Here is a 24,745-nt window from a genome sequence, read left to right on the forward strand (position 1 = left end):
CACTGCTGTTTTTATTACTCCCTACAGATCCATCACAGTTGCTTCAAATTGTTCCAAAGTTACACTTCACTGTGCTGAGCTGTGACCTACAGAATTACATTTGCTCCAGGTGCCAAACATTTGTCAGCTGTTCATTAGGATTTAAAGGCATCACTGTGGCCCAAACAACCCTTGGCCTAGCAGAGATGTAGAGTGAAAAATACTAGAAGAGGACCTGACTTTGTTATTTTTCCCAAAAGTGACATTTCTGAACTTTCATCTAATCTTTCATTTGTGCAGCTTCATTTTCTTTGCCCTCTTGTCTGTGAGCTGGCCAATTATTCAACACGGTTATTAAAACGACAAGACCCAGGGACATCCTTGGTGAGCTGCAGCTGTTGTCCAGATGGGCTCTGTCCATGTGGGAATGGGTACAACGCCACTGTCTAGTCCTAACATATACATCCTGTCATTAGGATGTTTTTTTCTTTTTACAAACAATCGCTTTAAGGAGCCAAAGAAAAACAAAAAAACACCTAATTTGTATTCGCTCCACATCAAATGAGTCGCTGGGTTTCCATGGTGGACTGGTTTTCCTGAATCATTCATTTCAAAATTACCACAATCTTGGAAAACCTGCTTAACAACATTTTTTTAATGTACGCTTAGGTTTTCTGTTTTTCAAAGAAAAAGCAACTGACAGTTGTGTGGAAATTAACAACCTCTCTTTCTAATGTTCGTCTTTGCTTTTCATTAAAAGAGCTGACAGCGCCATCCAGTGGACTCATTTAACATTACAAAGTGTTTTGTGTCAGTAACGCATAAATCCTAATTCAACGCCAACACAAACCATGCACTGAGGATGACTTCGCTATAGAGAGAGGGTGTTTATTCTGGTGGGAACGATGCTCTCAAAGAGCTGCACTGATGGTGGAAAACATTGTCTACTTGGACTTGATGTTACCAGCCTTGTGTCCTCTTCCAGATGTGGAAAAAGATTATGTTTTAGACAGAGGGCTCAGCCAGATGTTCTCACAATATGTTTGGCCTGCTGCGTCTGTCCAGCCTTCTCCTCTGCTAGAAATTCCAACTCAGTTCATGTTTGATTTTACAAGAAACTCTCAAACTATTCTTGATAAAAGCCTTTAACTTTCACATTTTTTTTTTGTTTTGTTTTTTTATAAATTCAGTAGTAGTGCTACAGAGTGGACATGCAACAAACTGGAGACCTGTCCTGGGTGTACTCACCAGTGGATCACAGGGCCTGTAATTTAACTATGAAATATTTAATACCTGAAACAAATAATTAGCAGAATATGAACTGTTGAGGACTGAAAACCTCTTATATGATTTTAAATTTAAAATTCATCCCAACAATAAAATGAAGCCGGAATAACGCCAAATTGTTCTCAAAGAGAATTCAACTCAATATTTTAACAAATATTTATTTAACATTCACTTAAAGTTATCTTCACATTTTCCTTCTCTGTAAAAGAAAATGTTTGGATGTTTTAAGTAAAAACAGTTCTATATATTTTAAGTTGCATTAAAACTGGAATACAATAAAACATTTTCATAAAAACAAGACAAAAATGACAGAAGAAACCGAAGAAAACATAACATGTGACTGCCAACATTCAAAAGGACTTGGTGATTAAACATGAGACCTGTTGTATAGTCAATCTAGTCACAACATATCAATCTCAACAGATTGGTGAATAGTCCAGTTCTTTTTCTAAAATGAAGCTCAGTTGTATGTCTGTAGCTGGAGAGTTTTCTCCACCTTTTCAGTAGCAGGGATGTTCAAATTCACAGTACCAGAGCCTGAATGTCAGAGCGACAGACGACGATCAGATTAAAACTTGATCTTCAACCTCTCCAATTCCTCCTGTTGGAAACAAGCACATTATTTAACCTCAGTCAATATTCTATTGACCACAACTTCTGTTTTCTTTTTTCTTTTTTAATATCCTTCGTGACCGAGTGTCAGTCAGCAGAAATATGTGAAAGTCAAAACTCCAACCTGCAGAGCCAGTCGTTTGCTTCTTTCTTCCCCCAGTTCTTCTTTCACTTCCTGTATGTCTCGACTTATCAAGATACACAAAAACAACATGCATGAATAAGCGGTTTGAAAAATGTAATTTACAGAAGAAGCAAAGTTCAGATTATGAAATTAAGTATTTACAAGAATTCTCTCTTCTAAACACACTGAATGTTCTGAATAAAAGCTCAAATTAAAAAGAATTTACAAAAATCTTAAGGTTAGCAAGTTTCTTTTTCACAAATGCTGCAAAGATCTTTCAAATGAAAAGAAACACAATTTCATTTTTAATACTTTTCTACTGTCTGTTGTTCATTAGGGTCCAAGTCAGGAGTGTCAAACTCCAGGCCTCGAGGGCTAACCAACCTGCTGTTCAAGCTGCCTATTGGCTAAACACACCTGATCCAGGTAATCAGCAGCAGAAAGGGCAGGATTTGTGGAAAACCAGCCCTTGAGGCCTGGAGTTTGACACCCCTAGTCAAAGTAGAGTTTATTGAGGCGTGCTTACTCATGACGTGTCTGAAGAAGATCCAGTGACATCTTTAACTCTTTGATTTCTGCCTGCAGGCTTTCCATAGTTGGTTCTTGATGGTGTTTCTCAGGTTTGCTGTTCACGATTAGCTTAAGTGGTACAGGTCGGACTGGAGGCTGCGACTTTTGAGGAACGTCACGCTTCAAAGGTGTGGGCAAGGTGTTTTCAACAGCCTGCAATGATGCAAAACCCATTTAGCGGAATTTAGTACAGAGATTGTAGCTTTAATTAAAAGTAAAACCTAACAACCTAACTATTTCCTTTGTGTTTTGCAGCCATCTCTGCTCACTCACAGGCCAGCTTTGATCTTACTGATCTTCACTGCTTTCAGACGAATGCCGATTTCCTTTGTTCTAGTTTACAAGACTGAGTATGCAAAGAAGTATTCAGTTTCACACAGAATTGCTGTTCTTTTACTGTAGATCTGGCACCAGAGGGGCAAAGCTAAAAACCGTTTCCTGTTTTCTACTCAGGCTGCTGCAACAGAGATTTTCTGCTGATCTTCCTGACTACCAGAAATGCAAATATGTACTCTGTAGAGGACATGTCTAAACTTTAATATCTCCCAACCAGGGCATCCTACTGAATTAACACCTTTGGTATCTACAGGGGACATTTGGGGCTTTTTAATTGTAGAAACATTTTGAACGGAGGGGGCTCTGGAAATTGTAGTTTTTGGTGAATTTGGAAAAATAAATCAGACTGAAAAATTGTTTATCATCTGGTAGTTAAGAGAATATAGCCCTCCTTATTTCAGAGGTTCAAATGAGTAAAGTCAAAATCAATGAAAACAATTCCTTTGGGCTACATTGGCTGCAATTTTTAACCCGTCAAGTTTAAAAGCAGAAGAAGAGGAGATTCAAATGGAGTAAACATCAGTTTGCAAACACCAAAATAGAATTACAAAATTTCAAAGATGGACAAAATATGATGTTTTTTCCCCATGCATATTAAATTCAAAATGCACAACGTCATCACAACAATCTGACAAGAAGCAACCCTGTAAACCATGTAATCAGTAACAAACCTTTATCAGTGCAGGAAGCTTGTCTGTCTCAGTCTTTTTTTCTGAAGAATCCTGTTCGTCCTGGTTTGTCACACACTGACAGCAGAAGACAAAGGGGAAAAATTTGTAACACCCATTCCTCATCCAGCATGGCTGAGGTCCTTTCCATTTCTCCACTAGTGTCTGAATCCTAACACGTTTGTCTGCGGTAACAAGATCTAAACTGCAATGACACTTCAGGGAAAAGATCCATGGTTTCATTGAATAAATGAGTGAGATCTGGACTGAACTTGAACGTGGAGACTGTTGGCATAAATCTGGGACGTGTGGCTTCTACATTCCTGTCAGAACACATCTAAAAGCTGCCTGCAGGTGCCTCAATTCTCAACTCCTCTTTCTTGGAAGTTTCCTTTATTGCTGAACGTTTCTCTGTGTTACAGCTCCTCAAGGACCCCTTTACCAAAAATTATAAAAAACACCTATTGTTGCACTTCACACCATCTTAACCATTCAATGTCTATTGATGGAAATATGCGTCAAAGCATTTTCCACCAAAGTTATCTTAATTTAGCAAAATCATGAGCCAGTTTTTCTTCATAGGTGGAAATAAATTAAAACATCAAAGGATTAATTATGACTAAACTGCATTATTGTCAATGATGCAATAATGTGGTTTTGAATTCTTCTTCATTGTGAAACCATGCAAGTCTCTGCATGCAAAAGGACGCCATGAAAGCAGCAACACTGAGGTCGACCGTACTTGTGCAGCTGCAGTCAGGCCTGATGGTGGTCTCCTCTGTGGAGGTTTGGCTCTGTTCGCTGTGGGGTGACTCAGCTTTTCAGTTGTAACATTCATCCCATCAAACTGATCGGGCTCCTTCTCCTCTGGCTGCTTAGGCAAAACAGGAGGCGCGTCGCCATTGGTTCTGTTAAAAACAAGCACAAGTGAGACTACAAACAACTACAAAGTTGTTGCAGCACACATCAAAAGTAAAAACTCTGCTTGAATTGAGTTTATTTTATTTTTTTTAACATTGTGAAATATGACAAAACATTTCCATTTCATATTTACATTATTTACATCTAGTAGATCTGTTTTTAATTATTTTGAGCAATGTGAAGCTATTTTTTTTTTAAATGCTTTAAATTTCCTGAACTGGTGTGATAATTTTAAAAATGAGGTCTGGTATTTTTGTGTAGATATTTAGTTGTGAACAGTTTCAAAAGATTTCTTTAATCATTATCTCAGAAACCTTTTTTTTTTTTTTTTAATTGCGATTTCAGAATCTGCTATACTCTACTCAGAAAAACAGGAATAGGGCTGCTTTCATCCGTTTCTTTCTGATCTGACTCATCCAAGAGTTTCCACTTTGCCACTAAATGTCAGGCATCCTGGCATTCTTCTTTATGGACACCATGGCAACCAGTGGAAGCTGCAAACCCTTTAACGTCTAAAGGCTTCGCTTCTGGTGCTCAGACCAAAGTGAAAACAGAAAGAAAGGGTTTCTGACATTTTCCGTTCACTTCACTAAAGGTTACAAATGAACATGCATTGATCTTCTAAGGCTTTTTGAACCGGGACTGGCATCGTGTGGAACAACAGCTTCTTTGGCATCACTTACTTTGGTAAAATCTTGTTTGGTTTGTCTTTGACTGGAGGTGGAGCTGGTTTGTTAAAGTATGGAAGCTTAACTTTGGTTGGAGGAATACTTCTTATGTCCTTTGGCTCGTCTGTAAAAACACAATCACATTTATTTAGCCGCTAGATATTAGAAAATAACCCTTTTTTGTTGCTGTTCTTATACCTTTCATTTTTCCTGGACCACCTTTCTCCATGACTGGGGTTTCTGCTTTTAGCAAAAACAGAAAGAAGAAAAAATAAAACTTAACACTTAAATACATTATGAAATTTAAGTAACATTCACAATAATTTTAGATCATTGGTAGAACATCAGTTGCAACTAAAAGACACTAATATTTTAGTAGAACAAAATTCAAATTCCATCAAGTTAAAGCTGAAAGTGTCAGTTTTTACATGGACGCTACTCTGAATTTGCAGAAATATAATCATGTCATCATGCTTCCCACATTAGTGACCAGGTTTCGCGGGGTTTTTTTTCTTTAGTGATCTAAAATATAATCTGTTTCTCAAACTGATGATTAAAGAAAAAGTTAAGGTATTTGCTAACGGTTGAGATGTGACACAGAAGGAAAAAGTCTGGAAACCAAGAATAATCTGAATTAAAGCACATGTAATTAGAAGCTTAAATGTTTCAGAACAAAATGTGGTTACTAAATTTACAATCTGACTTTTTTTGTTTATCAATACGTTCACAACATGAGAAATTATTGTAATACGTTGTTTTTGCATGCAAGTTGTCCAGGGGCTGAACATTTACAAAATGTAACTGCAGTTCAGACGTTTGAGTAGGTAAGTTATAGTTAAAGCCATAAGTGCACTGTGTGTGAAATTTGTTCTCCGCATTTGACCCATTCCTGGGAGAGCAGTGAGCTGCATGACACAGCCACACTCAGGAACTGTTTGGTGGTTTAACCCCCCACAATCCAACCCCTTTATGCAGAGTGTCATTTTTAAGCCCTTGGCATGACTCGGCCTGGATTTAAGTTCACAACCTTCCAGTCTCAGGTTGGAGTTGTATTTTTGGCCTTAGTGGTCCAATTTCCCATGACCATCACCTGCTATTATATAGATAATGTATACAAGTCATCACAATTGTTGTCCAGATCCATCCATAAAAATAAAAAAACAACGTGACAAAAATGAGCCCTTTGTTAAAATAAAGAATCAACCACAAATGAGGTATGAATGGATGGTTCTGTTTGTGTATGGGCACTGTTAAGCTGGTATTTATATGCCTTAAAGTTTTGTAGACTGTTGATCTCTGAATTATGTGGATGGCTCATATCTCAAACGTTCTGCCATGAGCCGAGGCATGACAGGAAAATATTTAGTTGCTGCAAATTTGACCAAAGTTTGTTTTAAGCATTTTTTAATACACTTTGGGCAACCATAACAAAAAACAAAAGCAGCGGATAGGGAAGTCGTCTGTTTGGTCCTTCCTTTGGTTTATCAGTAAACTACACACTTGTGAGGCAGTGAACTGTAAACTGCTTTACAAAGTACAACAAAGATGTGGCACACATCAGTTTGCAGCGTTCTGAAATCTAAACACATGCAAACTTCAGTGGTCCCAACGAATTCAGTGGCACTCCAAAAAAAAAAAAAATTCATGCTGCTTTTGTCTTAGCAATAATAGATACATACATAAAAGTCCTTGAGACGAGCCTGAAAACCTGATTGGCTACAAACCTTTTATGAAGCACAAGCCTCAAGAAAAATATGTTCTCAGAATAGTCATATCTGAAAACGCACAAAGAAGCAGTTTAAACACAGAAAGCCTACCTTTAGACTTCACAGCATTGTGTAATGATCCTTTCTCAATCTAACCATCCACAGAGAAGTTGTGGCTCAAATTCTGTTTCTAGTTGATTGCGAGTGAAGCATTGAAAAGCATTCCCCCCACTCACACACACACCCCTTAACTTCCTTCAAGACTCCAGAACCGGGTCACATGACTATTGTAACCTTCCCCCTCCATCTTGCTGAAGTCAGACATCCTGTGAAACTCTTGTGATGCCGATTTGAAAATTATATAACAAGAAGATAAGCAGCCTGCTCGGGTGATTGCACAAAAAGAAAAAAGATCGACACCTTAAAAATGCCACCTTAAAAGTCTGCACTTTGTGCAGAGATGTTCTGGTTCAGCTCCACACAGCACCTGTTTGCAGAGACCAAAACCACATCCTGCTCTCTGATAGGAAACAGTGTTTATACCTCCATATTTGTACCCAAAATTCTTCTGTGGGATGACAGACAGCTTTCTTACTTTTACAAAAATAAAAGAATATTGATAAGAAATATTTGAAACAACTGACATTACATTAGAAATGTATTTTTTTTACAATTTTCTCAGACCTTTTTATATCTTTAGAAGATGGTCTTAATTCCAAAAAGTAAGTTATGAGCTGTGCTTCCATGTACTTGTAAAGAATACAAAGGAAAGGTAGTTAAAAATAAGCACACACAAAAAAAAAAAAACCTTCTTGGATTTTGACATTTATTAAGTGTATTTATTTGTGTCAAAGATAAGATCGGCATGTCTAACTTTCTTTGCGTAACTTTGAGAAGAGCATCTCGTGAAATTAAGCGTTGTCACACCCTGTGTGTGTCAACAAATCGAAAACGTCTAACTTTATGGTGGGTGTAGAAACAGCAGAGGATCATCAAATCAGCCCAGCAGAGAGCTGAATTCACGGGTAAAGATAAATCTCAGACCAAATCTGGTTTCTGTCCAAGCATCACAGGTTTAAGGAAAAAAAATAATAGAAATTAAACTTTTTAATTGAAAAAAATAACTGAAAGCGCATGCTTGCAAGAAATAAAATGATGGGAGCAAACATGTATATACACTGCAGCAGATGAGACATTGAAAGGAATAAATAAAAAATAAAAAAATAAGCGTGATCATTACAACATGCTGAGGAGAAACAAACTTCTCACACACATTCTGCTTCTGCTGTTCTCCTACCTTTGTGTTCCTGTGTGATGTTGCGTGCAGGAGGTTGGCTTGAAATCCCAGACTGTTGGAAGAGGAGCAGAAACGTATTCGTTTGAGTCTATTCTTGCACTCCTTCCACCACCGAGTAACTTCAAACCAAAATTTGTTTCAGATCAGAATTGGTCAAACTAGGAGTAGCTGCTCATTTGTCAGAGTAAACAAGTAAACCGAAAACCACATTTTCTATTGGTTGTTTTAACCAAGGTAGGTCAAAAGTAATATTTCTTTACATTTGTGTATGACCCCGGTACTGCAGGATGATCAGACATCTCAGTTAGTCCAGGAAGCTTCAGCATGGCCTTTAAGTTTACTCACTTGCAGGTTGGACACTGGTGGTATCAACATGACAAAGTTGTCAGGAAAGAAGCCACAGCGTCCGTTTAGTTCCCCCTCCCACCAGCCTTCATCTTCTGTTTCCTTCAAGTAGAGATTAAAGCATCACATCAGAGACTGGAACATGTCCTCTGGGATGTCAAAAGAGAGAAGAAAAGGTCAAAAAGAAAAAGAAAAAGAATAGAGAAGTTTGTTTATTTTATTTTAAAAGAGAAAATAAAAATTCTGATATTTTGAAAACAAATGTAATGAAGTATGCAGTGTGTCATATCTGGAATTGATGCATTTTTCTTTTCTGCAATTCCAGTTTGGCAAATGAAATTTGATGTGTGACGTCCAAAGAGATGATAATGAAGCTTTTTTTTTTTTACAACAGTGTTAACCTTTTTTTCATAATGTGATGCAGGTCAAACTTTTTAAAATCTATAGAAAACAAATGTATTTCCCCCTTGCTTGACAATGCGTTTGTGCGAAACAAAGCTTTATCATTTCCACAACATGTTATTCTGTACAAAGACGCACATATTTTCCTTGAAAACACAACTGGTTTGTGCAGTTTAACAACATGCTGACTGTACACCGGCAGCTATAATCGAAAGGACAGTCTGTTCACAGAGTGACACCACAGAGAAAAAAATAAAAAAGTAAAAAAGTGTGAGAATGATGTTAGACACAAAAAGGCAGTCAAACCTTTCTGAGCAAAACAACAACGTCTCCTTTTTTCAAGTCCAACTCATCCTCCGATTGGGCCTTATAATCAAACATGACTTGACAATACTCCACATCTGAGAAGGGCATACAGAACACACTTTTGAAAAATCTTAAATTTGGTACGATGAAGGCAAAAGTTATATCAAAATAACTAGAAATTGGGTTGAGAAGAAGAGATAAGTCATAAACCTTTAACCCCGACTCTGTGCAATGATTAACATTGGCATGTCAAGCCTTCAAATCTACACTGAATTGTCAAGACGTATAAAAAGACTCACCAAGCCGGTTTTTAAACTGTCACTTAAAATGTCAAAGTCACAAGAAAAGAGTCACACCATAAAATGAGTAAGAACAAACGTACTAGTTTTTGCATGGCTCCTCACGCTTGGCTTTCGTGAAATCTATTTGTCAAAGCAGAAAACAAAACAAAAAATTAAAAACGGCAAGTAAGGGAAGAACTTTGACAGGTTTGGGAACATTGCAGCACATACCTCCTTCGTGAACATGGCATCAGACAGTTTTGGTCTTGACTTGCCTTCAATTTGCTTTAGATCTGTCATAATAAAAAAGCACAATTAGCTTACAGTCTAAAGGAAAAGACAGAAAAATAAATTGAAAATGACTTTGATCACCAACCTTTGGGAGGAAAGATAATTTCTGTAACAAAATTTGATGGAAATGCTCCTACTTTGGCATTTCTCACACCCATCCACCATCCGTCTTCAATCTGATGGGTTAAAATAAATAAAAACTTATTTTGAGAAACAGCTCTTGTCCTGTAAATAAAAACATGAATTCTAAGGTAACCCTTGTGCCATCCTAGGCACTTTAACGTTGGGAGTTGGGTCATCTAGACCCACTAGACAGTGCTCTGAACCTTTTTCTTCAAAGATTTGTTATCTTCACTGGTGTCCATGGATTACATGAAATCTTTCCACCTTTATCCACCTTTGCCATGGTAGGGAGAACTCGTCAATGTAAGGGTGGAGTCATCTAAGATAGCACAAGGGTTAAAAATGTCCAATTCTTCATACCTCTCTGATAATCTCAATGGTCTCACCGACAACCAGTTCCAGCTCGTCGTCATTCTGTGGACAGTAAGGAAAGATGACCTCACATTTCCTCACTTGCTTAACCTTTTTGGCTAAAAGGAGAAAAAAAAAAAGAAAAGGTTGAGCAAAGGAGCATGAAAAGTAATTCCCAAAGTTACTACGATATTTTGTTTAAACAAAATAGGCTGGATTTATTCTGATTGCATGCACCACGGAAACCACAATCGTGAGCACTTTAGTGTAATGGAAAAATAACAATTTGAAAGAGATTTTTTACTTATGCATAGCCAAATATTTGTATAAATTGCAATTTTAGGCTAAGAAAAAAATGTTTTTTTCTATATTTAGTATCATAGTTCTGAATGCATGGCTTAACCTTGGCAGCCACACTGAGCAGTCATTTTGAGAAGTATAAAGAGCAGTTTACGTTTTCTGATGCTTCGCGGCTCCCTTTTGCTGTCACCAATCAAATATACAGGAATCTCCTGCAACAATAAAAACAAAGGGTTTAAAAGAAAAAAAACATGCGTCAGCAAATAATGGAACATTACCATCAGCATACCTTAACAAAGTTCACAGGGAAGATGCCCCATTTTCCTCTCAGCTCGCCGTGCAGCCATCCCTCCTCATTGGCCTTGGTGACATTTTTGAGCACATCTCCCGTCTTCACGGTGAGCTCGTCCCCCGCCGTGCCCTCAAAGTCCATCAGCACCAGCACCTCTGCAGAGCATCCACAAATGGGGCAGAAAATTTGATTCCCTGCACAAAGGCTGGTGCCTCACAAGTGATGCATCCTGACATTTTGGAACCAAGCTAAACCACTATGCACTGAATAACTTCAAGGAAAAGTACATTATTACAGACTTACAGGCATTCTTAAATCTGTAGTCTTCACAACAGTCCTTTGCAGGAGAATGACAGAAAGACACTTGGATACAGAGAAAACACCTAAACTATTTTAAAAATAAATATGGTTACTTACGATAATTCTAGGTATGATATTTTATGATAGAAAAAAAAATGTTTTGCAGTCTGTGCAAAGCACTATAGTCATAAACTGAGCCTGAAACTCTTTCTTCGCCCACATATGAAAATGTAAATATCAGCAAAAATCTGTGTCATTTCACAACAAACTCCAAGACCGACAGTTTTCCCCTTTCAACCTTCTGTTTCTAGGAAAAAAGAAAAAAAAAAAAGATATGTATGGATCAAAACAAGTATAATGTACACGACGCAGACTTACCCATTGTATCGCTCCTTTGGACTTGACCTCTTTCTTACTTTACAGACCAGCGAGGAAACTTAAAGAGTGGAAGGAAGACAGACAGACTGGTTCCTCAGTCTGACCGAGCGATATGGAAACTAAGGCACTTCTTCCTTCTAGTCAAACATTAACATTGAGCAACATTTTCCTGAAGCCAGTCGGGACAAGTCAGAAGCAAGGAGTAGGAGGGGTCAGTGAAGACATCACGAGAGGAGAGAATGAGACAAACAGGTGAGACAGGTTCACACTGACAGCACAATGCTTAAAATAATGTCTTCTTTAAGTGCAATGCAACCATTCTGCAGCAACCTATTTAAATAGAACAGGGTAAGGACTTTTTAGACGTTCTGTTCTTTTGTTTGACCTTCTTTTCTATGTGAAGGATCCTGTCAAACCTAGGTACACACATGTCAGTTTTTAGAAATGTATTCAGTCAACAACCCACATTAATTTAGGATAACTTCCTTGACAAAACCAATTGTTTTTGTAGAGCAGTTTTTTGCCAGTTACCTGGCAGTGGCTTCCTTCTCGGGCCAAAGGTTTAGATGACGTTCAAGCCGGCTATTCTCAAAGTCATTAATTCGGGCGTGTTTTTTAGCAGTGCATTTAGGGCACACTGCCCTGCATGTCTCACTGCTAAATCACACCTGCCTTCAGCTGCTCTGTTGAGCTAATAATAAGCTGGATCAGGTGTGAGAAAAAGGGAACCAAATAGAGACCCAAGATTCAGAAACAAAGAGACAGAGAATCAAAAAGATTTAAAAAAAACTCACACAAAATGATCTTTAACATAACCATCGTCTGTTTAATTTACAGCCTGAAAAGAAACAGGAAAACAGTGACAACTTAAAAAACAGAAATATTCCCAAATCTTTTCACAATCAATGGGAATCTGCTGGCCTGTATTCTTCAAGTAAGACCGCCGTGGTAAGGCACACCAGATACAATTAAAACACACTCTAGACCAAAAAAAAGCGCATTTTTTACAGACGTTTTTTTCCCTTCATATAACTGTGATTACACCTTAGACACAACTGATTACAGATAACATGCATGAGAGAAGATGCATCCAATGGGATTAATGACAAACCCTTCACCACAATCTAAGCCAAACTCCAGACTTTTAAGGCACAAAAAGTAGAAAATAGTTCAATGGAAGACATAAAAATGTACACAAACTAGTTCCGTTTATGATCAAGCAGGAGCTAAATTACTCATGAGCTTGCTAAACATCCCGTGACAATGATATAAAGTTACACTACGTTTCCCGCTAGTATTATTGTGAAACAGTTCTAAAGTGTGTGATGAATGACAACAGTGTAACCTTTGACCCTGAAAGGTTTGGTCCCAGTGTCAAATCAGGGTCAAGTGTGTTAGATGTCATTGTTATCCAGATAAAACAAACTGCTTTGTAAATTTATGTTCAAAAAAACTCATCTTAAAATAATCTACAGTTTTATAATTTACCTTGACCTGACGAGAGGTACAACTAGACTTGAAACATAATTTTAATTATCCATTACATCTTTGAAAGGCAAGAAACTTAAAAAGTTTTGTTTATTTTTTTTTCAGTACTTTACGGAAAAACATAATATTTCATAAAAACAGCAATAATTCACATCAGAAAACCAAAAAGAAAGAAAGAAAAACATGTTCAAACTGCCACAAAGAGCGCTGAAGAACAGTGATCTTATGAGTCAAGAGTGAGTTTGGACATACAGAGAAGTCAGCCTCCTCTGAATCTGAACTAATAAAGCATCATTCCATTGGGGTCAGTTTATGAACTGATTTCCTTCAACAACACACACGACTAGCAGCAGTTTTACCAGAGGCCTTCACTGCTCAGTTCTCCTCATCCCTGGGATCCTCCTCTGCTTCTTCTCCTTTCTTTCCACTCATCTCCCCGTTGGCCTGGAACTTCTCAAATGGCCACTTAAGGCAAGTCTTGCTGGCTCCTCCAGTGGCTTTGCGGATGATGAATCGTGTCCTCCCAAAGGGCTGCTTCCCCTGTCCTTGCTCTCTCTCATCTGTCCACTTGGACTCTTCATCTCTGTCATCATGCTGAAAAGCACAAAAAGCAAAAATGTTTCTAGGAAATAAAAACTTTTAGACAAACGTTTGGAGAGCTTGGTGTGGTGTCATGATTAAAGCCTTAGTCACATGGTTGACCCATACAGGTGCTGTGGATTTTTGTGTCGTCCATGCAGAGTCGTAAAGAGAAGCAGCTGCATCCTTAAAACCAGCTCAGGTGAAAATAGTGTTTTTGGTGTTTTTAACATGTTCTTCTGACATTTCTCTCATGATGGAGGACAAGTATTAAGAAAATTATTCCTAAAATTGCATTTCTGAGTATTTCTTTAGTGAGATTCTTGAGAATCAAGTAGGGATGGACCAATATTGTTTTTCCAATCCACACGGCAAGTGATATTTTCCCTGCAACTGTAGCCGATAGCCAGTATTTGCTGATACCGATATTTACGTGTCTACAATAACACAAAGTTTATATTCCCTTTTTTTGTAGAAATGCACAAATGCTATTTTGCTGTACAATCACACTGAGCTTGACCTTTTTAACATACAGCATAGGAACAAGCATCACTTTAAAACTTTGAAAATATATGTGAAAACAGTCAGACCATTTTCTGACATACTGTAGCTTATGGTTTACAGGAACAGAGTTGCCCTTTTATTGCCCAAAGACAGTGTACAAAAAAAGGGCACTCGTATCCACTTGTAGGGGCAGCTGTGAAATAAAGTCTCCTCACCAAGTAGTACTTCCTGCTCTTTGGAGTAAACTCTGGGTCTTCACTCTCTGGATGCGCACTGTTCAAAGAACTGATGTAGGAATTGTTTTCCTGAAAACTGCTTTTGTTCCAGCCTTTTCCACATATTTGTATTTGCTATAATAGGAAACAAGAAACAAAAATTATAAAAACTGAAAATGAGACACTAAATAGAAGAAAAAAAATCAATAAAAGTTTAATCTCTTTACTCACAAATTCTCCCAAAGGCCGTCCTCCTTGAGCTGGAACTGCAAATTCTCTTTGACATGCCTTTGTCTTGTGAAGTTCTTCATCTTTTAATTTGGCTGTCTCATGTGTTTCAGGTTTTGGGGATTTAGAAGAGGAGGAAGAGGAGGATGAGCTGGAGCGTCTTCGCTTCTGACCACTTTTTCAACCAAAAGAAATGCAGACTGTTAGGTTTCTCATTTTAGGCTGCCATTATAAGCAATATATTTTCAAGGCACTTGCCATACTTTAATTTGTTGCTGTGTTTGGAGAGGTTTTGTTCACACAGCTCTTTGCTGAAATCTGCAGAGTCTCCCACGTCTCTTTCTTGATTCTGGTTTTGGAAGCATGAATATTTTTTTCTACGCTCAATGTCCAAACGTAGATCCATTGTGTCGCCTTTTACCTTCTCCCCGGCGCTCTGAACAAATCAAAACACAGAGAACAACGACGTGGACAGACTATGGATTAGCAAGAAAACTCTGTCACTCTGTTCTCAGTCAGCCAAGCTGTTCTTTCAAGACTAAACACTGAAGTCTGTGAGGAAAGAGGAAAAGCTGAGCTGAAAACCAGCTGAGCGGAACAAAACACACAATCTGCTGATAAATTCCTTTGGCACCTAAAGGGCTAAAACATTAGCTTTATCTGTTTTTTAGTATTTCCTGAATCATTACCCAAAGCATGCTTAAAGACCCACTCCCATCTTCTTTTGATCTATTTTAACAGCATTCCCAGTGGTCTCTTAAATATGATTATGCCATTTTAGGAAGAAAAAGAAAAAATGGGCTGCTTTTTAGGACATTGTTACTGCCATACAGCACAAATTTGCCTCTAAAATTGGCCCACCACCTCTTCCCATCCCCATTACTAAGAGCTCCCTGTTTACATGCTCTCTCGCTAGCTTACAGTCCTTCATACCCCTAACCTAACAAGAAAATTGAAGATGGACATGGATCTAGTCGTCTATAAGTGGGTGCATCAGAATGGAGCCGAGCGGGGAGCTTCTGGCCCGCCCAGCGTATTTTCTAAATGGCAAATACGATGTTTTTCAAACTGCATTTTTTTCACCTGCTCCCAATTCACAACAATTTCAATAAAGAAATACTTAAAAATGTTATTTTAGAGCTTATTTTCCTTAATATGCTGTATGTCCTATATGATCAAAAAATGCAACACAAACATTTTAAAGACACCAAAAACAAATTTTTTTATTGGAGTGGGTCTTTGGGGAAGTTTATTTTAATGGTATGAAAATTACCTTTAAAAAGACAAAAACATGATATTAGCTCTATTTTATAACATCTGCATTGTTACAGGATAGAGAAGAGGTATTTGTAGCTTGTTGGAAATTCCAGCTTCCAACCCTTGAAGCAACAAATGCCATCGACACATAAATCATCTCCACTTGAGCTCAGGGATTCATAATCATCCTAGCAGCTGACGTCCACTCCAGTGGATTTCAGGTTTCAAGCCCTAACGGGTTAATTATCATACCACAAATGCTCTGGGTAAGCATTGAGAAATACACCAGTGTACGTGAATTTTAGCTGTCCACGACCTTTGCATGCAACACCACTAACATGAATTTTCTACAAAAATAATGGAACTATGATTGCTCATGCTGTCATATGTTTTTTTTTATTCTTGTATTTGGTCTTCGGATTTGCAAGCTGGCCTAATGTGTGCATCAAATAAATGAGGAATGCATGAAATGTTGGCTATCCCTAACATCCGCTCCTTTCATTTCCTTTCAAAGGGAATACTTACGAATGTTTAGAGCTCCTTTGAACAGCTTTGTCACTTGGGCTCCCATGTCTGACCGAGCATGATTTATTAGCCTCAGTCATGCTTAAGCCCATAATAATAAAATTTCACTGCACAAGGCGCTACAACAAACAAAGTCAAAGTGCCTTCTCTTTTTTCTCGTTCATTTTTCAGACTTTGACCATATCCACTGTTGGAAAGCCATGGGCTTTGATAAAGTGGGTAGCAGGCTTGCTGACTTGTTTGGCTTTCCCAACATGTGTCATACTGTAAAGTGTTCAGTCACCTTGTAAGTGCCTTCCTCTGAGCTTTTCACGCCCCCAAAAAGCTGAGGGGGTTTCTTAAAAGCACTTGGTAAAACATCGATTCTCCTGTGAGAGAAAAAGACAGTTGTGTTGAGGTAGATCATGCATCGGTACACAAAACAAGATACACTAAACTGATGATGCAACATGAAACAGACACAAGAAAAACTGCAAAGCAGAAGTAAAACCGACCGCACCCTGCATGAGAACAAAAACTACAAGATAGTTTGGATAGGGAAAAGTAAAAGAAAATACCTGAAAGCTAACAGAGGACGTGAAGCACACTGAGGATGAGAGGATCACTCAATAGGTGACTCTACCTGTGAATCTCTGGGCTTTTTCTGGACTTCTTCATTTCCTGCTCTGCAGCTTCTCTTTGGTACAAGGTGAATCGCTCGTTTAGAGTCAAGCCAGAGGATGGAAAGTGCTGAGCTGGAAGGGTAACACATAAAGGCTTTGGATATACTTCAATCGGAGTTGTAGGCCATAATGAAATCTGTTAAACTGCTTTTCCAGCCTTGATTCCAGTGTGTCGTCCATAAACAGGGTCCTCATTGAGTTTCCATAAAAGCACAGTCTAGAAACAGGACTCACTTTTGACGTGGTGAACGATGGTGACAATGTGCTGAGCGAACAGCTCAGAGGGACTCCTCTGTGACTGAGCGGTCTGGACGTGCTGAAAGATGGAACGAAACTCTGGATCCTTTTTGGAAGACAGCACAAGGTCCTGAGACAACTGGCGCTCTTCAGCTAAAATATCAGAAGAGCTGAAATGACATAAAGCACCATCTTGAGCTTTGATGAAAATGGGAAAAGCATCTGGGCAGTTATCAATATCTTTGTTGATGAAGGTAGACTCATGCTAAGCTAGCATGATAGCTTAACTCTATATACCATTGTATCATAATTTGATACACACATTTCTGAGACTCCTATCTCATCATCATGATCCAAACTTTCAATACAGATGATTATAATGTTTTTTGTACTATTCTTATTTGATTGCTTGAAATAAACCATTTCAAATCAAATTTAAAAAAAAACTCGTATATTACTTGGTCAATATTTTCTGCCCTGTAGTTCAACTTCATTCCACTAGGGGCAGTAGGGCTTCTTCTGCTCATTTCTGCTTTCATTAAATCTTGAAAAACACTTTTGGCGGGAAAAGTTTTGCTTTTTTTTAACACTTCATGGTGAGAATAACTCATATATTGCTTTTTCAATGACTACTTGTTGAACTGAAAGAACACAAAATTTGTTGATAAATTATTTATAATAAAGTTAAAGTGTGTGAATCAAATATGAGACAGTGGGTTAAGATGTGTTTTTTTCCCCCCAGAACTCTGATGTTAATTCTTTTGCATTTTATACTTTGTTTTGAGCAAAATCTTACCAAATCACCTAACACATCATACTTGATCCTTTCTATGTGTCACCAAAGAATAATAATGGAATTTTCTTTTTTTCCCCCCTTTTTTTTGTGGATTTCAGTGTTCAAAAAAATCGTAATTCCAAAAATGTGAATTCTCTGTCCATTCTTTTATGTAATGGGCTGCACACGGTTATTCGTTGGTAAGGGTAAAAAAAAAACTTTAATCCAAATAATACCTACAGTTTTTTTTTAGCAAACAGCTTAAATAAAAAACATCAAAGAAGGTTAGAGCTGCTGAAAAAAGATCACTTTAAGAACAAGTACCATGACTTTAACATGGGAAAAGCACTTTTTTTTATTTTCTTTTTTTTTTTCTAAAAGTCTGACATTGGTTTTTAATAGAGTGTTTCTGCATATTTTTCAAAGAAAATATTGAAACCTACCTCATCAGACTGTCTCCAAGGAAACCCATTCTCACATGAAACTTCGCTTCTGGCTTCTGTGAGGACACAGGGGCGGGGTCCTGCTCCCTAATCATGAACATCTCTCTGTTGGAGCTTACAGCGGCAGAGGCGAGCACAGAGGGAGATCCTGCCATCATCTTTTTCTTAAAGCTCATTTCTGGAGACAAATCCTCAAATTTCTCTGTCAGCTCCCTCTTAGCGAGCACAGCAGAAATGGCTGCCGCTTTATCCTGCTTTCTTTCAACCCACCTCTCCTCTTCTCTGGAGTCGAACTCACCATTAGTAAACTGTGAATAAGCTGCATTCTGCTGTTTTCTAAAGGCCTCTCCAAAGAGTTTTTGGGCGCTGATCTTTGGCTTACAGGACTCATCGCCATTGTGCAAGTCTTTAAAAAGAAACTTTAAGGAAGGCCTATGAAGTATCTCATCCTCTTCCTCCCCTTCAGTGGACAGAAATGGGGGTGTTTTTAAAAAGCTCTTCAAAGACACCTCGCCTTTTGTCTTTTCTTTGCACTTTCCTGAAGCACAGTCGGAAACCATTGCTGATGTTTTGCCGTTCATGTTTCCTTTTTCCAATCCTCCATCCTCTGCTTCTGTTTTTGGGCTGATCTCTGCAGTAGTGTTTGCTTTTTTACTTTGCTCCTCCAAAAATCTAAAAGTACAAAAAAAAAGGTAAAAACAGCTGAGTATAAAACAATAATTACCGAACCTAACTAAAAAACATAACATCATATAAATGTGAAAAGTTAAAGTCCCACTTCAAACATTGTTTGATCGGTTTTAAAAACATTCCTAGACCTCTTTTAAATATGAATATCCCAATTGTAGCCTATATCAAAAAACCTTGTCGTTTTCTAGAACTTTGTTTCTGCAGAACGACAGGAGTTAAATAGAAATTCAACTCAGAATTGTGGTTGGAACTCTTGGCGTGGAGTACGCAGGCCTACATTTCCCATCATCCATCTGTTTGCACTCCCTCCTGCTAGCTTACAGCCCCTCACAACCCCAAACCAAGATTACCGGGGCAACAAAAATGGTGATTAATATTGTAGCTATTCGGCCATACAGTTCTGAGCCAGATGCCAGCTCAGAAGAGGAAAACGAAGTTGCAAATAGATCTATATGTCTACAAGTGCATCAGAAGGGAACAGAGCAGGGGGCTTGTGGCCCATTGATTGTAGCAGCTACGTCCCAGCTACAAGCTTTTTTCAACTACATTTTTTCCATCTGCTCCTGATTCAAAGCAATTTGAATAAGGAAATGCACAGAAATGCAATTTTAATCTTAATTTTTCCTTATATGTGTCCTCTATTATGAGAAAAATGCCACAAGAACATGTTAAAAACACTTTTTTCATTGGAGTGGGTCTTTAAACAAATACTTTGTAAATGTAGTTGTAGAACCAGAGAGTACAACTAAGAAAAATGATAAAAGTGAATCTCACTTCCTGAAGGCAATGGAGATTGCCTTCTTGTCCTCATCCTGAAATTCCTCAGTGGAGAAGAAGTCAAAGCTGGAAAGCATTGGGTTTAGACCTTCACGTGAGGGTTTCCTAGTGGAGCATGTGCCACCAGATGACTGCCACACAGGGGCGCCATTACTTGTGTCATTTGAGATCTTAGTGTTAATGGTCTGACCAGGACTTGGGCTCTTCTGACCCACCGAACTGGGCCCCAAACTGTTTTTCTTTGGGCTTTGCCAGTTCCCATCACTTTTCCCACTACCTGCACCTTCAGTTGGATTTTCTTCCAACAACTCGACATGCTCTTCTGGCTCCTCGTCTTCCTCCCCTCCCTTTTGAACTTGCTTTGAGGTCAGTTCCCCATCTTTAACGTCTTCCGAGGTCTGACTAGCCAGCCCCGTAGCTTGCCTGGCTTTTGGGGGAGAGGAGTGAGTCGAGGAGGAAGAGTGATGCGAGTGTCTGGATAAAGGGGAGAAGGATCTGTCAGTGCGGTGAGATTGACCCTGAGGGGGGCTTCCTGAGCGATTCTGCTGGTTGTGCGATCGTCCCTGTGGGTAGTTGTTAAACTGCTGCGGCTGCTGCTGTTGCCACTGCTGGTATTTCTGCGGATACTGTTTGTAGTTTTTCCAGTTTGGCCAGTAGTTGTTGTTGTTATTATAACCGCCGCCACCTCCACGCTGATAGCGTCCTCGGGGGAACTGGCCCCGTCCTCGACCCCTGAAATTGTAGGGCCTTCGGAAGCCACGGTGATAGCCCCGGAATTCCCGGTTGTTCTGGTAGGCCTTCGGATATTTTTTGTCCCGGTTATAAGATGGAGAGTGAGATCTGGACCGAGACCTGGAGCTTTGAAAACACACACAAAAGAGACAAAACAGATAATCAGGGAAAAAACTTTAAGTAGGATGGGAGCCCTGAAGCTCTTTATGATTAAACAGTTTTATGTTAAATGTAACCCCACATTTTACTGCAAATCAATAAAGTTTATACTGATGAGTGATCTTCTTCTTTACCATGTGATGAAAAGCTTATCTGCTGGTGGGAGTGGTCTTTATCTCTCCCGACACAACGGGGATGAAGATACCTTCAGTGACTGAACAAATATGATCGCTTGGTGCTTCTATATGGGTGGAAACCCATTCTGACCACGATTGAAGACTTTTGACGACCATGTGGGACAACACTCTTCCACCACCGTCATGCAGAACATGACAGGAAACCTTCAATAAGGTTTACAAGGACTTGTAGAATCCTTGCCCAGGCTGTTTTGTTTTTTCAAGGCTGCTCCTAAATTTGCCGTTTCTCTGCACATCAAAAGTAAATGAGGATTTCCTAAATTAATAGAAGAGTTATGATAGGCAGAGGAATCTTTAAAAGAAAAGCGTGGACATTTTAAGTTATCATGTCTTAACACATTCCACATCTTTACTGGAAAAAAAACACATATCTACCATAAAATGCATGGTAAAAAGACTTTTTTTCCAGTGATCATATATCAACTGGAAGTAGCTAAACATATGTTGGCGTGTAACATGTGCTTTTGTGTTTAGAGACTGATGCTGGGAAAAAAAGAGGCTCCCAAGGGTGTTGATGAAAAAGACTGCAGTTTTCCACCTCAGCCACAGGGTGGCACTGCTGCACTTTTGACTGTGCAGCTCTCCAACATAACTTCAACACGCTCTTCTGATTAGATTATGACACAATGAGTCTTTTCTTGTCCCCAGGTCAATATTTCAATCAAGCCAACATGTTTTTATGAGGTAGAACCACGTTAAAAGGCTACATTAAAGCATTAAACTTCAAAACGCCAAGATTTAGATGGTCAAATTTTAATGAACTTCTAACTTCTTGAGTTGTTCATGTACTCTAGATTTCTGCTTAAATTATCAGCATTTCAATCTTAATCTTAATTTCAATCTTAAACTGACAACAAATATCTTACTGTTCACCATCAAGATATTAACCGTTGAAAGTTTAAAGTCTACCAACAATAGCAAAAAAAGATTCTTTTCCAGCATTATTTTTATAACACAAAGTGGAATGTCACACACATCCACGCATGTAAAACCAATACATTCAAAAAAATAAAGTGCATAACTCACCAATGGCGTTTTTTCATTGGAATACAGAGTGACAGAGACTGCAGCGCACAGAGCAGAGCTGCACATTCATTGCACTGACACTCCTCTGCTGGAGCGGGGAGTCACATGGGCGGTATAAAGATGTGGGGGGAAAAAACTATTTGAATCCTTTGACTCTTGTGTTTGCCAGTTACAAGGGCTCCAATCGAATTCCGCAGACTTTTTAGGGACACATTAAAAGGCAGCGGGGCAAAAGGATTCCCAGATTGAACCAGGTTGGGGCATTTCCTAGTAAGAGTTGCATTTTATTTCCCCTGATTTGAATGGATTTTCTGCAGTTACTTGATCCCACAGCTCAACAACATACATGTTACGTTAACTGCTTCTGTTTCATATGAGGCTGACATGGGATCGTTTAGACCCCTAACTGGGGTTCATTTAGCTTTTCAGGTGATGAAAGTTAGGATAGGCTCCAGCACCCTGAACAGGATCAAGCAGATGTAGAAATGTATGGATTAGGCTCTTCATCATCTAGGAGCATATCATCTACTGTCAACCTCTGCACACCGAACCTTCATTTTTGACTGAGGTGGCAGTAATATAGGGGTATAATAGTGTGGTGGAAAAGAGTTCACTGCAACTTGCGAACTTTAGCAACCTATAAATATATTTACCCAACTGCCTGCGTCACACCACCTCCTCCAGCTTAATCCTCATGTTGGAACTGTTTCTCTACCTTTTAAGACTGTCGAATATGTTAAAAAAACAAAAAATCTATCATTTGTGCATGTGACTAGGATGTGTTTGCCCTTTTGGCATTTCAATGCAATAATCTGCTCATTGTACCTTTAGCAATTGTCTGAATACATGTTGTTCCACTTCCAGTGTAATTTTAATATGAGCTGTGACGGTTCCAGGAAAAGACCTACCCTGCCGAACTGCTGTAGCCAGAACCACATAATGTTTCCACAAAAACAAATATCAAACAGACAAATGCACTCAAAATTCTTCCTTGATCAACATTGTGATCATCAGTCTTGAGATATTCCCTTCGGAACTTTTCCAAAGCTGAAACTTTGTTTGAGTTCACATTAATTTCCTCTTTGAGGGGAGCCCAGTTCGGGTAAACAAAGCTGTGCCACTTTTGACTATTCATTGACTCATAAAAGCACACTCCCCCATACCCCATTGACATTCCTCCCAGAAAAAAATAAACTTCATAGCCACTTTTATTACAAAGTAAGCTTCACTGCACAGGAAATTAGTGCATTTTTGGTGGGGTATTTTTAGGAAGGGTTTGATTAGAAAAAGGTCCAGAGTGTGTGCAAAAACAGATCTTAGTCTAATGCAGAAAAAAGCTTTGATTTGTATCTTTATGATAGTGTTTTTATTCATTCTTGTGAATCAATACATGCTCCATTAATCTAAAACTCTGCTTTTAAGGTTAATATCTTGGATCAGGTTGTGTAGTTCTTACATTTATAAAGCAATCCGCTTATGTAAATGGGATTTTAGTCGCACACACACAATCCATCAGAAAGGAGGACTGATCCTACCTGTAATGACGCTTCCTGGACCGGGACCTGGAGCGACTTCTGGACTGAGATGAGGACCGGGACCTTGACCTGGATCTGGAGGGGCTTCGAGATCTCGAGGCAGATTTTGTGGATCTGGTCATCTCTGCATTCGTCCCTCACCTCACCTCAAACTGTTACACGGGAGCATCACACAGAGGGGAAAAGTCACAACCGTGGGACAGAGCCCCAGAAGCCAACAAAGATCACCGACTGCACAAGATGCACGTCATCGTGGGCGCGAGCAGCGTGAGTCGCAAAAAAGGAAGAAGACTGTGTGTGCCATCTGGCATCCTCATAGAAGTTATATAGTCACCTATTTGCATAGAGGGCTGTCCTCTATTAGCCAATTGACGTCTAGGCTCCACCGTTTTTGTCATTTCTTTTACTTTAAATGATTTATAAGAGATATAAACTTTATAATCATAAAGCCAACAAAACATTTTTAATCTAGTTTTTCTTTAAGTCAGGATTAAAGTCAACTTAAATGGTATGAATAAACTCATTCTCAATCACAAATTGCATCTGAACATCACTGTTTTACTCTATTTGGTTAACTATTTGATCCGTTGACAGATTCTTTAGCAAGCTAAGTTCATTCCTAGTTCAGCAGGTGGATGATTCCAATGCTATCTTTTTACTTTCGTTCAACCTCTTGAGGAAGTCAACAAAAAGGTCTCGATGAAAGCAGAACTGTTCAAGGACAAACTCTACAAATGTGGGTTGTGCTGACCTGTTCAGGCACAATTCATTTGTTTGTCGTCCACTGGCCTTGCCATTTTGATTAAACGTCTGAATGCCCCAAAGGTAAATGTTTTATCTCCCTGGTTGGCCCCCTTAGATCTGCGTTGAAACCGCTCAGCAAAACAAAAACTACGGCATATCTTGTGGTTAATGTTCTGCTTCTGATAGATTTCCCCTGGGACTGCATGCTCTCTGCACTGAGACCACCTTCATACGATTCACTTCAAAGGAGGATCTTCTCACCTTCTCCGGGCTTTACTTCCAAAGTCCAAAACTGTATTAATAGAAGTAAGAATATTTAGTTTCTGCCAAGCCCACAAGGCATTATCTGTGACAGATGATCTTCGAAGAGCCTGAAAGCCCGGGATCAAATAATTGATCTCTTCTTAAGAGTCATCTTCGGAGATTTTGGATGCA

General features: G+C 38.9%; 2 protein-coding genes across 7 annotated transcripts in view; both read right to left on the bottom strand.

Moving 5' to 3' along the window:
* Window positions 1-1,408: 1,408 nt before the first annotated feature.
* Window positions 1,409-12,205, bottom strand: sh3d21 (SH3 domain containing 21). Of its 4 annotated transcripts, none has more exons than XM_011485649.3 (18): window positions 12,069-12,205; window positions 11,538-11,706; window positions 10,857-11,014; window positions 10,722-10,779; window positions 10,277-10,386; window positions 9,879-9,969; window positions 9,734-9,795; window positions 9,604-9,643; window positions 9,222-9,316; window positions 8,514-8,615; window positions 8,169-8,220; window positions 5,364-5,405; window positions 5,181-5,289; window positions 4,319-4,484; window positions 3,580-3,654; window positions 2,529-2,725; window positions 2,003-2,066; window positions 1,409-1,867 (listed from the first exon to the last, which is right to left on the bottom strand). In XM_011485649.3, the coding sequence occupies exons 2-18, from the start codon at window positions 11,539-11,541 to the stop codon at window positions 1,835-1,837; spliced, it is 1,458 nt and encodes a 485-aa protein (XP_011483951.1). In that variant the 5' UTR covers window positions 11,542-11,706; window positions 12,069-12,205; the 3' UTR covers window positions 1,409-1,834. The 4 variants fall into 4 exon arrangements, with proteins under 4 accessions (XP_011483951.1, XP_004078485.1, XP_011483949.1 ...); XM_004078437.4 differs by having other exon boundaries at window positions 3,580-3,639; window positions 5,364-5,408; XM_011485647.3 differs by having other exon boundaries at window positions 5,364-5,408.
* Window positions 12,206-12,337: 132 nt separating this feature from the next.
* The window catches only part of LOC101167482 (thyroid hormone receptor-associated protein 3), a 36,962-nt gene continuing 24,554 nt past the window's right edge, over window positions 12,338-24,745 (bottom strand). For 2 of the 3 annotated variants that reach the window (XM_020710308.2, XM_004078438.4), the window contains 10 exons: window positions 23,567-23,718; window positions 19,915-20,775; window positions 18,451-19,122; window positions 17,230-17,402; window positions 16,956-17,067; window positions 16,617-16,701; window positions 14,815-14,987; window positions 14,555-14,726; window positions 14,324-14,458; window positions 12,338-13,619 (listed from right to left, as the gene is read on the bottom strand). In XM_020710308.2, the coding sequence (XP_020565967.1) occupies window positions 13,401-13,619; window positions 14,324-14,458; window positions 14,555-14,726; window positions 14,815-14,987; window positions 16,617-16,701; window positions 16,956-17,067; window positions 17,230-17,402; window positions 18,451-19,122; window positions 19,915-20,775; window positions 23,567-23,688 (2,724 nt within the window). In that variant the 5' untranslated portion in view covers window positions 23,689-23,718 and the 3' untranslated portion in view covers window positions 12,338-13,400. Of the gene's footprint in view, window positions 13,620-14,323; window positions 14,459-14,554; window positions 14,727-14,814; window positions 14,988-16,616; window positions 16,702-16,955; window positions 17,068-17,229; window positions 17,403-18,450; window positions 19,123-19,914; window positions 20,776-22,031; window positions 22,491-23,566; window positions 23,719-24,745 lie in introns of those variants that run through there. The other variant, XM_011485646.2, reaches the window with a different exon arrangement.

The sequence above is a fragment of the Oryzias latipes genome, chromosome 16 (assembly GCF_002234675.1).
Source record: "Oryzias latipes chromosome 16, ASM223467v1".
In the NCBI taxonomy this organism is placed as follows: domain Eukaryota; kingdom Metazoa; phylum Chordata; class Actinopteri; order Beloniformes; family Adrianichthyidae; genus Oryzias; species Oryzias latipes.